The sequence below is a fragment of the Phyllobates terribilis genome, unplaced genomic scaffold, assembly GCF_046119375.1.
Source record: "Phyllobates terribilis strain yellow unplaced genomic scaffold, ASM4611937v1 Scaffold_2__4_contigs__length_985480577, whole genome shotgun sequence".
Lineage (NCBI taxonomy): Eukaryota > Metazoa > Chordata > Amphibia > Anura > Dendrobatidae > Phyllobates > Phyllobates terribilis.
The window spans coordinates 74,149,781-74,164,417 of record NW_027362762.1 but is presented as its reverse complement, the minus strand read 5'-3'; the positions used below and the strand labels follow the sequence as shown (position 1 = coordinate 74,164,417).

Sequence of the window (14,637 nt, the reverse complement as noted above, 5' to 3'; positions counted from 1 at the left end):
GGGTCTCTAAAGCCTGGAAAATCAAACAAACAATCAGTCCTTCTCAGGACTAATATCCATCCCAGATATCAGGCAGGCAGGCAGGCAGGCTGTATAGGAGACGCAGTGGTTATACCAACAAACACTGCATTACAGTCCTGTGTGCTGCTTTTCAAATTGCTAGACTTATCCCCCGGTCTCAGAGTGTGTCTGTGAGTGTTCAAACACAAATATATCTGTTTAAAAGACTCTGGTGTAGGCCAGATAACTAGAACTGTGGTTTTCCTCTTCCACGGTTCTAATCTCCTTTTTCTTACCCTTTTTCCATTGATATTGCGAGTGTAAGCTATTTTACTTAATTTACAATGGGCAAGGCGCGTGGCAAGGGACGTGGAACTGGACATTCTGGTGATGGTGCATGCAGAGGACGGGGCCGTGGCCAAGGTGAATGTGCCACAACCAACAGCCACATCTTCTCGCTCCCAGTTCTTGACTAAATTACTATGGAAGCACAGAACAACACCAGTATTGAGAACTGATCAGTGTGAACAGGTTATTAATTGGATAGCAGATAATACTTCCAGTCACCTGGGCACCACCACCTCCGGTCTGTCTTCCACATGGTCAAGTTTTAGTAGGCATGAGTCTCGACCGCATACTCCTACTCACCCTGATGCTCCTTCCTCCCACCATGCCGAGTGTCGTCAGACAGCAACTGATCCCACACTTGGACACTCTGAAGAGCTGTTCACTGGTCCATTTCCATATTTGGGCCCCTCGCCTGCTCTGCTTGAAGTGCTGGAAGAGGAGACCCCATGTAGTGATGGCCAAATATTTGAACAGCCACGGCCACAGGAAGGCGACGCTGGCAATTTGTCACAAGAGGTGGACGATGACGAGACAATTGCCAAGAAGTGAGGAGGACCGTGGTGCGGAAGTGGAAGAGGAGGAGGTGGTGGATGATCTAGTAAGTGACCCAACGTGGCAGGAGGACACATAGAGCGAGGTCAGTAGCACACAGGGGGAGGGAGGCAGAGTACCCCAACAGGCAGGAAGAAGCAGTGTGGTGGTCGCAGACAGAAGGCGGGCAACCGTTCCCCGTAACACCAACACGAGGGACGTTGCCAGTACAACCGGTAGGTCTTCCAGAGTCTGGAATTTTTTTTAGAGACTCTGCTGATAACCCAAAAAAGGCCATTTGTACCACCTGCCAGGCCAGCATCAGCAGGGGAGACAAAACTACTGACCACCACCAGCATAATCAGGCACATGTCAGCAAAGCACCTGACTTTGTGGGGCGAACCCCAGGGTCAACGACCAGAGTCAGCGGGTGTCACCACTGCTTCTTCCGCTGTTGTGCGTATAAGAGAACCCACTGTTGTGCGTGCAAGGCAATCCCCTGTCCATACTGCATGCAAAGATGCCCCCTCCTCTCAGTCTTCACTTGTTATGGCAGTGTCTCAAGAAACAGCATCAACGTCCACGTCCCACCGCAGCGTTCAATTGTCCATATCCAAGACCTTTGAACGAAAGCGCAAATTTGCAGCCAACACCGCACAGGCCACAGCCCTAAATTCGCACATTTCACGACTGCTTGCGTTGGAAATGCTGCCTTTTAGGCTGATGGAGACGGAATCCTTCCGCAACCTTATGGTGGTGGCCGTCCCTCGGTACTCGGTCCCCAGCCAACACTATTTTGCCCTGTGTGCCATCCCCGCACTACACAAACACGTGTCCCAAAACATCTGCCGTGCCCTCAACAACGCAGTTACTGGGAGAGTCCACCTGACAACGGACACGTGGACAAGTGCTTGTGGCCAGGGACGGTACATCTCCCTGACGGCACACTGGGTAAACATAGTGGAAGCCTGAACCCAGTCGGACCTTGGGACGGAGCACATCCTCCCCACACCGAGGATTGCAGGCCCTATGTCAGTCAGAATTGCCCCGACAGTGTACAGCTCCTGTGCATCATCCTCCTCCTCATGTTCAGCCTCCATTCTCAGATATCACCACATAAGTTACAAGCTGGAAGCACTGCAGTACTGCCTCAGCCAAGCGGCAACAGGCTGTGCTGAAACTCATAAGCTTAGGTAAGAAACCTCACACTGCTTGTGAGTTGTGGACAGCTGTGAAAGAGCAGGCAGATCTGTGGCTGAGACCGCTGAACCTACATCCAGGCATGGTCGTGTGTGACAATGGCCGTAACCTGGTGGCGGCTCTGAGGCGAGGTGAGATCACACACGTACCATGCCTGGCTCATGTGCTTAATCTCGTGGTTCAGTGGTTTCTTAAATCGTACCCCGAGATGCCAGATCAGCTTGTCAAAGTACGCCGCCTGTCAGCTCATTTTCGGAAGTCGGCTACAGCTTCGCCGCCCTTGCTGTGTTGTAGCAGCGTTTGAAGCTTCCGGCACACCCTCCACATGTTGCAAAGGATTTGTGAGCAGAAGAGAGCAGTTGTTGAGTACCAGCTGCAACAAGGCCGTCGATATTCAGGTCAGACTCCACACATAAGACCTCAGGAGTGGACCTGGATGTCTGACATATGTACCATCCTGACAAACTTTGAGGAGTCCACCAAGATGGTGAGTGGCGATGACGCCATCATTAGCGTCAGCATCTCACTTGTCTGTCTTTTGCAATGCTCTCTGCAGAGAATGAAAGAGGAGACATTGCAGCCAGAGTATGATGAGATGGATCAAGAAGCCGTAGCGGGCGATTACATACAGCCCAGCCTCATCTCATCCCAACGTGCATTGGGGGACAATGAGGGAGAGGAGGAGGAAGAACAGGAGCTGGTATCATGCGCTGTAGACGGTAGTACCTGTACAACTGTCATACAGTCAGTTCAGCGTGGGTGGCCTGAGGACAGGGGGAAGGAGGAGGAGAGCATGGTCAGTCGTCATCTTGGTGAGGACACGGAAGTCTTGCCCGTTACCAGTCTGGTACGCATGGCTGATTTTATGTTACGCTGCCTTAACCGTGACCCTTGCGTTGTCAAAATGTTGGGTGACAGTCATTACTGGTTGGTAACACTTTTGGACCCCCGCTACAAGGAGAACTTTCACTCTCTTATTCCTGAGGTGGAGATGTCTACAAAAATAGGGCAGTACCAGAAGGCCCTTGCTGCACAACTGTTAAAAAAAAATTCCCATCTGAACACGCTAGCGGCAGAGGTCTCAGTTCGTTGCCCAACCAAGGCGTACAGGCGAGAGAGATGCAACTCCAATCCAGCAGAGGCAGGGGAACACGGTCAACGTTCTGGGACAGTTTTCTGAGACCCGCCCAGCTTACAGGCCCTGAGGCGCGGGGTACTCTGACAAGGAGTGGAAAGTTTCAAAAGATGGTGAGTACCTTGCCGACCGTACCAGCGTCCTCCGTGATTCCTCTGTGCCTTTTAATTATTGGGTATCCAAGCTGGACACTTGGAATGAACTCGCTCTGCACGCCTTGGAGGTCCTGGCCTGCCCTGCCGCTAGCGTGTTATCGGAGCGTGTTTTTAGTGCCGCTGGGGGAATTCTAACTGATAAGCGCACTCGCCTGTCAACTGACAATGCTGACAAGCTGACCCTTATCAAAATGAACAATGGCTGGATTGGGCCAGACTTCTCATCACCACCAAATGACAGCATAGTAACATAAAAGTCAAATCCACTGTGTTATTTCGGGAGGTGTATTCCCATGCATCGCTTCACACCCACACATGGGTATACGCTTCCTCATTTCGGCTGTTTTTTGCTCTTCTCCTTATCCTCAGCCTCCACCACCACTATACCACCAGGGTGACCGTGGTCCGTGTTGCCAGCATTGCAAGTTCCTCCGCCCTAATTTTTGGCAGCTTTTGCTTGGAAGGCATAGGCAAAGACTATGGGAGACCCACTCCCCAATAATGGGAATAATGTTTTTAATATGCTGTACTGCATGGCTCTTGTAAGGGGCATTAAAACCGTCTTGTTAAACCACTCTGAACTCCACAGCTCTTCCAAGGGGCACTGAAATGTTGTTTTTAATTACCTCTAACCTCCACGACTCTTCCAACGGGCATTGCATTTCCTCCTAATTTTAGTCAGCTTTTGCTTTTCAATGCATAGGCGAACACTAAGGGAGACCCACTCCCCAATAATGGGAATAATGTTTTTAATATGCTGTACTGCATGGCTCTTGTAAGGGGCATTAAAACCGTCTTGTTAAACCACTCTGAACTCCACAGCTCTTCCAAGGGGCACTGAAATGTTGTTTTTAATTACCTCTAACCTCCACGACTCTTCCAACGGGCATTGCATTTCCTCCTAATTTTAGTCAGCTTTTGCTTTTCAATGCATAGGCAAAGACTATGGGAGACCCACTCCCCAATAATGGGAATAATGTTTTTAATATGCTGTACTGCATGGCTCTTGTAAGGGGCATTAAAACCGTCTTGTTAAACCACTCTGAACTCCACAGCTCTTCCAAGGGGCACTGAAATGTTGTTTTTAATTACCTCTAACCTCCACGACTCTTCCAACGGGCATTGCATTTCCTCCTAATTTTAGTCAGCTTTTGCTTTTCAATGCATAGGCGAACACTAAGGGAGACCCACTCCCCAATAATGGGTAGAAGGTTTTTAGTACGCTGTAATCCACGTCTGTTTCAAGGGGCATTGCATTTCCTCAATTTTTGGAAAGACTTCCATTCACTGCTTAGGCCAACAGTGTACAGGAGACCATGTTGCTATAAATGGAAAAACAGTTTAGTTAAGGCCCTCTGACCTCCATGTCACTTCCAAGGGGCATTGGAGTGCATCGAAATTTTTGGTAGGCATTGCACTCACTGTATACCCTATAACTGTGTAGCCGAACCGCTCTTTTTGGTACAGAAACATATCCTACAAGACATGTGTGGTTGACTGGCCTGATATTGATGTGAATGGTCCCTGTTCCTCCTGCTCTTTCTCCTTTACCACCACCTCATCCATCATTCATCACCTGAAGCTTTAACGGGAGTCATAGAACTGGGATAGTAGCAGGAAAACATCCATCAATCCTCGGAGGAGGTAGGATATGCGCCAAAACGCTGACCACCTCAGGCCTAGCCGCTACTACATACATGAGCTTGCATTCCAAGGAACAGAAAGCTAAGGAGGTGGATGGCCTCCTGATCATGAATAATTTAATCGTTGTGTAGGAGGCCGACCACTGCTGCTGTCTACCTTCTGAACTTTGTGTTGAAGCCTGATTGACCCAGGACCCGCAATCCTCTATGTCTGGAGGACGTGTTGCATCCCAGTGTCCAACTGTGTCCCGGCTTCAACAATATTAACCCAGTGTGAAGGCGTCAGTGAGATGGACCATCCCTGGCCACATTCACTTGTCCACGTGCTTGTGGTTAGGCTGTCCTTCCCACTAAATGCACTGGGGAGGGCACAGGTAATGTTTTGGTATGCGCGCTTGTGTATAAGGAGCACCGGGACAATTAGGGCCGCTGGGGACTGATTATGGACTCCCGGCCGCCCCCAGGCGGCTGGGGACCGTGTGTGGGCACCCGGCTGCGGGGCGGCTGGGGACCGAGTATGGACACCCGGCCGCCCCCTGGCGGCTGGGGACCAAGCGTGGACAGCCGGCCGCCGGGGACTGAGTATGGATACCAGGTCGCTGACGCAGCCATGACGTGGTGGCCAGATTCCGCCTCCACATGCCTAAAAGGCCCAATTTCAAGTGCAAGCTAGCAGTATGGTATTGCAGCCTGGGGGTGGGTGGGTGGCAGGCAGCATACTTGCGCTTGCATTGCAAGGAATGGGGGAGGTACAATTGAACACTGCCCTGGGACAAGGACTTGCACGGGAATAGTTGCAAGTCTGCATCTTCTGATGCGGCAAGGATCACTGCTGATGGGCACACTTTTAGGCAGTGACCTGGGAGTCAGAGATGCTTCCAGGGGTCTTCCCCATGCTGTTCCCATGTCTTTTCTGCACTGTATGCATGTGTCACACAGCACAGGGCCAGATAAGATTGTAAAATGTTAAAATGACATTTCCTGGTGAATGCATTTGTCACGGTTGAAAGCAATACAAAAGTGCAAAAACGCATAAAAAATGCTACTTGTGAACATAGCCCAAGGTGTGGAGGAGTATTTTTGTTTTTGGTTATTTATTTTACCTTATACACAAGTCTTTACCTTGGAAAGGAAGTTCCTTAACATATTTCACAGGAAAGCGGTTACAGTTTCGTTTTTGAACGTTTTATTGTGATCCCGTAAAAGTGGCTTAATACCTCTGACCATGTTGTTGACAGCAGTGACCTGGGGGTCAGAAATTCTTCCTGGGGCGATGCCCATGCTGTCCCCATGTCATTTGAGCACTGTCACTATCGTTTTGGGCACTTTTTAGGCTTTCTACAGACTGCCGGGGGTGCCGCTGCAAAAATGCTCGGGTCTCCCATAGACTAACATTGGGCTCGTTGTTCGGGTCGAGCACCCGAGTATCACAGTGAGCTCGGCTCGAGCATTTTAGTGCTCACTCAACACTAATCATTATTAATAATGATAAAAAAGAATAATATATCTTTATATTTTTATATATTTGTCATTTTATTAAATAAAAATATAAAATTATATATTATATCATTAGTAATATATAATAAAAAATATAAAAATAAAATTATATATTTTATTTCTCATAAGGATAAAAAAATTGTATTTTTATTTTTTTTTTATCATCAGTAATAAGAAATATTTCTTTATATATTTTATTTTTAATAGTGTTATTAATGATAAATTTATAATAAAAATGATAAAATATGTAGAAAAATATATAAGTCTATATTTTGTCTCTTTTTTTTGCATGATTAATAATGATAAATATACCTATATTTTTTAAGATAACTGTCAACCTTTTGTGCTGTTGAGGACAAGCTTTGATTTTTAGATGGCACATAACAGCTTAGTTACCATATAACCTATCTATACACACACACACACACACTATGTATTTGGGTGTCTGGTCTGCATTGTTGATTGTACTGCTCATCCAGTCCCGGAAACAAGGCAATGGTATCAGAGTTGACTTTTTTCAGAGCCCCAAAAGGAATAAATGGAAAGATCTATGTATGCGCCATTCGATATGAACAGGCGCCGGTGCCCCACGCTCAAGATAGACAGGGCTTCTGGCAGTGGGACCCGCATCTATCAAACATATCCTATTTATATGTCATGCATGACCCAGATTGTGAAGGAAATAAAACAAAGACGATTCAGACAATTACAGCAATACGTACTGGTCACAGGACTGTTGGTGGTGGCATTTACAGAGGTGGTCTTCACCGGTTCTTTCGTGGTCGCAGTTGTGATGGAGGAATTGGTTACGACAGGAGCTAAATACAAAAACAACACACAAATCAATTAATCCGTCCTGTATAATACAGGGATGTTGTGCAAATAGAGAGCTGCACCCCGTCCCGCTCTGTAAGGCATAACCACATCATCCTGACTACCGGTGTATGAGGGGGTCTGGTAAGGGAGGGTGCGCCACTGAGGGATTGTCTTCTGACGCTCAAGTGGGGCGTGACATTTCTCCCGCCATTTCCATGATTTTTGTGACAGAACCCACTCACTTATTGGACAATGCAGTTACTTTGTGGGATGTTCTGCACACGAGACAAGGACGACAAGGACTTCTGACAACAAGACATGGACACCAAAGACCTTAACATTTCACAGCTATCGCTCACACAGTAAAATCACTAATTCCTTAACAGATGAATTTTGACAGTAAAGCAAAGAAACAAAAACAGCTGAAATGTCAGAAAACAAATGATGAGACCTCAAATCAACACGAGAGGGAAGACGCTGAAATCCAGTGAGCTCCGGCTTCCTCCACAGATGGGCGCTGGAGGTCCTGATACACCGGGTTAGGGCAAAACACAATCCTGAAGGATCTCTTCCTACATCTTTGAATGGTGAACTTTCAATTTCTCCTAAAAATACTAACATTTTTACCATTTCCCATACCAATAAGGAAGGTCTCAACAGTGCTATGTGGTGTGCAGAGACACAAAATTGACAAGGAGAGATGGTACTGCCTAGTTATCTATTTTCAAAACGTCCACCCACCCCAGGAGTCCAGCGTGTGGTCCTTGCCGCACCCCAGGAGTCCAGCGTGTGGTCCTTGCCGCACCCCAGGAGTCCAGCGTGTGGTCCTTGCCGCACCCCAGGAGTCCAGCGTGTGGTCCTTGCCGCACCCCAGGAGTCCAGCGTGTGGTCCTTGCCGCACCCCAGGAGTCCAGCGTGTGGTCCTTGCCGCACCCCAGGAGTCCAGCGTGTGGTCCTTGCCGCACCCCAGGAGTCCAGCGTGTGGTCCTTGCCGCACCCCAGGAGTCCAGCGTGTGGTCCTTGCCGCACCCCAGGAGTCCAGCGTGTGGTCCTTGCCGCACCCCAGGAGTCCAGCGTGTGGTCCTTGCCGCACCCCAGGAGTCCAGCGTGTGGTCCTTGCCGCTGCGACTGTGCATATAGATAGCTGTTCACCCCTGTATAACTCTGCCCACTGGACTACTAAGCATAGAAAGAGCGGGGATGTAAAAGTGTAAAACTGAAGACGGCACCTGCAGATGGGAGGGCATTCTCAGCATGACCTGCTCTCTACAGTATAATTATAGTGATTTTAATGCTATCCACAAACATATGGCCGTTCATATGCCCATGATGGGTATGCTATGTCTATGAAGGAGAGAGCCTAAAGGCCCCCATACATATGAGATGGTTGGCGGCTGATTGATGCTTCGCCCGATCGTTTGTCCGACAGTCATCGCTTGTTCTGCGCGGATTTGCGATCAGCCTGTGTAAACAGGTCCTTTAACAACCGCCATTCGGATAGCAGTAGCCAATCAGCCAATTATTCAAATGCCAGGGACAGACTGTGTTAACGGGCCCTAATGGCCGATAATAATCACTGAGCGTGTGTTAGGCTTCTCTAAATGTGGAGGACTCCTGCCCGTTGCCATAATTATAGGTCCACGATACAGCAATATATTTAGAATAAAAGGACAGAATCTTGTTCAGTCCTGTGTCGTCAGACCAGCGGTGGGAAAGGCTTTTACCATCTCATAGGACAAGCTTCATAGTTATAAGTCCTCTGTGTGAGAGCATAAATCATCGTGTGCATGATCTGTAAGCCTCAGCTCGGCAACAGCAGAACGTTCACATCCAGACCGCACATTTCCCTTCCATTTCTCCACCGTCTGAGGTCTTACCGGAAAGATAAGCCTGTGGCTGGCTATAGCCTCACCTACTCTGGCTCCTAAACCCTCCCTGAGATGACTACAGATATTGCAGATATGAATTTATGAATTAAAGTGGATCTGTCTCCTGATTTCACAACACAGTAAATATATCTTAGACCTGATGAAGCTGATGTGCTTATTTTGAAAAATCTATGTCAGAATGGCTGGGTAATCTTTGAAAGATTTCCTTTTTTGATATTACCATGAACTATTTTATGAGTCTGGCTCTAGCTAGATTTATATATTCCAGCGCTGACTCCAGCACAGCTCCCAGTATTCCCTTACCAGTGGTTAGCATGTGACCGCTGCAGCTGATCAGTGCCCACCAGTCAGCTCTGGTATATTTACATCGGCATCATTCTGTATTTGTAGCTATTAAAAGGTCTCGTATAATCTATACCCATCTGTGTACTGGCTCCTGTGGTGGTGTTGGCTGGTAATGGGATGGAAGTGCACGGGAGACGCTTGCGTGGGCCGCACTTACCTCTGTAATGACTGTGCGGTCGGGTCCTTCATGAAGCATGTGTAGGACACAGAACACAGACTGTGTAATCATGTGTAAAAAGAACACCACAAAATGCAAAACAAAAAACACACACCGAATACCAACTTCCTACAATTCCCAGCAATGTCACCAATTGGGGGATAAGGGGCAGGATAAATCTATTGCACAATATGGAGGGCTATTCTGCTGTCTGGTATACAGGAGAAGCTGAGCAGAATGATACACAGGTTTCTTGGAAAAGATTCAATATAACTTATATTATTCATTGAAATCCCTGTTTGTATAGGAGTCCAGTGGGTGAAGCTCCTAGTGATTGACATCTCTCTGCATGCATAATCATACAGGGAAGACTGTCAATCACTGATAGGACCGCCCACTGGACTCATACCTGCACCATGGCAGCAAGGACCACTGTGCTTCCTTACATGCGTGCAGTAAAGTCTGCCTGCATCAATTGCACTAAAATTACAAAAAGTGTTGATCCAAATATTAATTTACTGTTAGATTTTAATTGAAATAAAAAAAAAAATTATATTTGTCTAGATATTATTGCTACATACTGGTTGTAGCGCCGCTCCCTGGTGTCTTTCCCCCGCCCATCAAAACATCCACCTAAAGTGTCCAGCACTGGTCGTCACATATGTTCATTAGCTCAGCCCCACCAGCCCCTTACAGGTGCTCATTTAACCCTTTAATCGAGCATGCTTGGGTGCTCGCCGAGTAGTTTCGGCGTGCTCGGCATCTATGTTTGAGCCGCCGCAGCTGCATGTGTCACCGCTGTCTGACACATGCAGCTGCGGCGGCTCAAACATAGATGCAGAGCACGCCGAAACTACTCGGCGAGCACCCAAGCATGCTCGATTAAAGGGTTAAACGAGCACGCTCGCTCAACACTAGTGCTCGTAAAAGCAAAAGACACCATGACGGCCTTCAATAATTAAAGGGCTTGTCCCAAACTTTAAGAGTTTTGAGAAATCAACACTATCAGATCAGTAGGGTCCATTACACAGCACCACACAGTACACTCTGTCATGGCTGTGCCCGGTATTGCAGCTCAATCTCACTGACTTAACAGGGTATTCCCAGAACTTAAAAGTTATCCCCTATCCATGGCATAGAGAATAAACTTACTGGTCATTTATTATTATTAACGGCTTTCAGCTCGGTCTCCAGTCATGGCGACTTGATGGATGAACGCTCTGTAGGAAGATCGATCTTGTGCAGCCTAGATAGGTCCACCAGGGTCTTCTCTGCTGTTATGTGGATAGTATCAAGCCATCAGGTTGCTGGTCTTCCTCTTCGCCTTGTTCCTTCTATTCTTCCGACCAGGATGTCCTTCTCCAGTGATCGCTCTCTTCGTATGATTTGTCCAAAGTAGGCAAGTGATAGCTTGGTGATCCTTGCTTTGAGTGACATGTCTAGCTTGATTTATTCTTCTATCCATCCATGGAATTGATAACATCCTTCTTGAGCACCACATTTCGAAGGCATTGATTGTTCTTTTGTCTTGTTTCTTTACTGATCAGTGAGGGTCCAAATGCCATGATCCCCAGCCATAGCAAGAACTAGGCTCTGCACAGCCTCGTCACGAATCAAGCCGAGGTGCCCATATCGATCTAGACTGAGATTGAGAGTGGAGGTCGAGATCACTCCGCTTGGGATGGAGCTGCCGAGGACAGTGTGGATACAAAACCCCTTTAAAAGGAGTCCCTTTAGGACTAAGCAACAGTGAGCTATAATACCAGGCATAGCCACTTCCTAATGGATGGAGTTGTGCCCAGCGGAGCACCTCAGACCCTCTATCAACTAATCATGGGGGGTGCTGGGAGTCAGACCGACAGATCTGATCAGAGTTTACCTATCCTGAGCACAAACTATCAGTATTAACCTAATGAAAAACACTTTAGTAAGTGCAGACGGCCTTTTTTTGGGGACTAGGTTTTGAATGAATAGAGGAAACAAAATGCTATCATAACTGACTGTCCCTGCCATTTTATCCTGGGGAGCAAAAACCATAACCCAGGGCAGAAAGAGGTCCAAAACAAGAAAATCAAAACTATACTACCCAAACTGCACGACCAAACTAGTAACATAGTAACAATAATGAATAAAATATAGCTATAATTAAATATGGGCTAAAAAACATGTATATATCAAACACGGTAGACACACATGTATTGGTGGGTGAACCAACAAGGAAACCCCTATAAAGAAAATAAGTGACACAGAGAGTGGGTTTAATAAAGTCATACAGCGTACAAAAAAGGCAAGTAAAACGAATAGTACAAAAAAAAAAAAAAAATCAGGTACATGCTAAGAAAGCAGAATATGGCAGCTCACCCATCAAACACACCCGACTAGTGATGAGCTCAAGTGCTCATTACTCCAGTTTGCCGAGAGTGCTCGGGTATGCACTCTCGGCAAACTGGACAAGTCCACCAATACCTTTCCATGGCCAGTTCATTTTTCTGTTACTGAGAAATAGGCATTTCATTTGATATCGTTAAAGCTGAAGAGCTATTAGTAGATCTGAAACCTGTCACTCCAGCTCTATTCCCACCTCCTCCTGCTTGACTGACAGCCTCTATTCTGTGTGACTCCAGGCAAAGAAGCCATCAATCAAGCAGAAAGAGGCGCTGGGTGGAGAATAGAGCTGGAATGACAGAGGCTTCTGATCTACCAAATCAAATGTGGATTTTTCAGTAATGGGGGAACAGATTTGTGATGTAAAGGTATTGCTGTACCTGTCTTTTTAAGGCTAAGTGCCCACGATGCAGAAATGCTCTGGATTTTTCCTGAGCGTTTCTGCATCTCCCCTGGCAGAAAAAAACGCATGCAGATTGTACATGCAGATTGTACATGCAGATTGTACATGCAGATTGTACATGCAGATTGTACATGCGTTTTTCCTGCCAGGGACATGCGGATGTGAAGCGTTCTTCACATGCATTTCCGCATGCGGGTTGACAAGCGCTTTCCAAGCGATTTTAGCATCACTTGGAAAGTGCTTGTCAACTTGGTCACACTATATAAATCCATGCAAACAGCATATTTATATAGTGTGACCGTAAAAGAATGGTTAAAAATAAAAAAATAAATCTATACTTACCTTCTAATGGCCCCCGCAGTCTGGCTTCCCTCCGTCCTGGCTGCTGGCAGATCGCGGTACACTGAAGGACCTGCCGACGTCAGCATCGCGTGACATGTCACATGACTGACGTCAGCGCAGGTCCTTCAGTCCATCGCGATCTGCCGGCATGGGAGGACGAGCGCACCGGGGGCCATCAGAAGGTAAATAGAACATATATTTTTTATTTTATTCTTTTTTTAAAGGTTCTATGGTACCCGGGTCCGGATGAGTCTCCTCTTCTCCAAACCCAGGTACCATAAGCACATTGAAACGCATGGATTCTGCATGTACAGATGCAGTGATGCGGATTCCATGCGTTCCAATGCAAGTCAATGGCAGCGAAAACGCAGCGCTTCCGCAAAATAATTGGTAGTGCTGCGTTTTTTTCCGCAATGATAATCCGCAGCGGAAATTTCCGCAGCATGTGCAAAGCACATGCGGATTATCATTGGGGAACATGGCAGACCTTCTACCAAGCGTTTTTGCCGCTGCGTAAACGCTTAAAAAAATGCATCGTGGGCACACAGCCTAAGGCTGTGTGCCCACGTAGCGTTTTTCAAGCGTATATGCTGCGGAATCTCCGCAGCGTAAACGCTTGAAAAACGCATGTAGATCCGCACCCCATGGTCCCCAATGGCATTCCGCAATGTCAATGCCCATGCTGCGGATTTTTCCGCAGCGTATATGCTGCAGTCAAAAATCCGCAGCATGTTCATTAATTTTGCGGAAGCGCAGCGGAATCAATGTGCGGATGGTACCCAAGTCTGGAGGAGAGGAGACTCTCCTCCAGACCTGGGTACCAAAGAACCTGTAAAAAAAAGAATAAAATAAAGTTTATACTTATCTTATGATGTTTTCCCTCCGTCGCGCTGTTGTCTGAAGGACCTGCCACGTCATTGAGTCATGTGACCCACCACATGACTCAATGACGTCACCGCAGGTCCTGCACACAACAGCGTGAGCTGCTCAAGCCTCCGGACGGGGCAGAGAATGCATCAGAAGGTGAGTATAAAGTTTATTTTTTTATTTTTTACCATTCTGAACAAGTTGTCAAGCACTTTTCCAAGTGATGCTTGGAGAAGTGCTTGATAACCCGCATGCGGAAATGCATGCAAAGACGCCTCACAAACGCTTCTACCTGGCGGGAAAACCGCATGTAATATCCGCATGCGATTTTCCCGCCAGGGAGAAGCGTAAAAAATATGCTTCAGGTCCGCAACGTGGGCACATAGCCTTAGAGCTACTAGAAAATATAAATAGCTTGGAGGGTGAAATGCTGCTGACAAGATTCCCTGTACGAATTTTTACTTGCTTTTTCATATATTGTACGAATATATTTAGCCTTCTTTGTTTTCTGTGCCACTTTTTTATGGAGGTTGGTTCATCCACCTATTCGTTTGTGTCTACGATGTTATTTTATTCATTACTGTGACTAGTTTGTCCCGGCATTTGGGCAGTATAGCTTTTTATTTGGAAAAAAAGGCAACATCTAAATGTTATGTGAAGCAAAACTGTCAACCAGCAGGAATTTTTACTGGTCATGCATCATAAAATGTTCAGAGGGAACCGGTTACAGCTGATCAATGCCAGCCTGAGGCTCCCACTCACCTGCGGGCCACGGTACAAGCACAAAAAATACACTAGGCTGTAGGTAAAAACAACAAATGTATCAGATGATGAAACACAAAACACAGACATAACAGAAGAATCACTGTGCGAAACGCTGAGACAGAAGGAAGGACACAAAATATACACTGGAGAAGGAACAAT

General features: G+C 46.9%; 1 protein-coding gene across 1 annotated transcript in view; it reads right to left on the bottom strand.

The window, feature by feature from the left end:
• Positions 1-14,637, bottom strand: part of TMEM123 (transmembrane protein 123) — a 51,406-nt gene that overhangs the window by 25,963 nt on the left and 10,806 nt on the right. Inside the window, exon 3 of the mRNA XM_073662123.1 lies at positions 7,232-7,327. Coding sequence (XP_073518224.1) covers positions 7,232-7,327 — 96 coding nt within the window. The remainder of the gene's footprint in view (positions 1-7,231; positions 7,328-14,637) is intronic.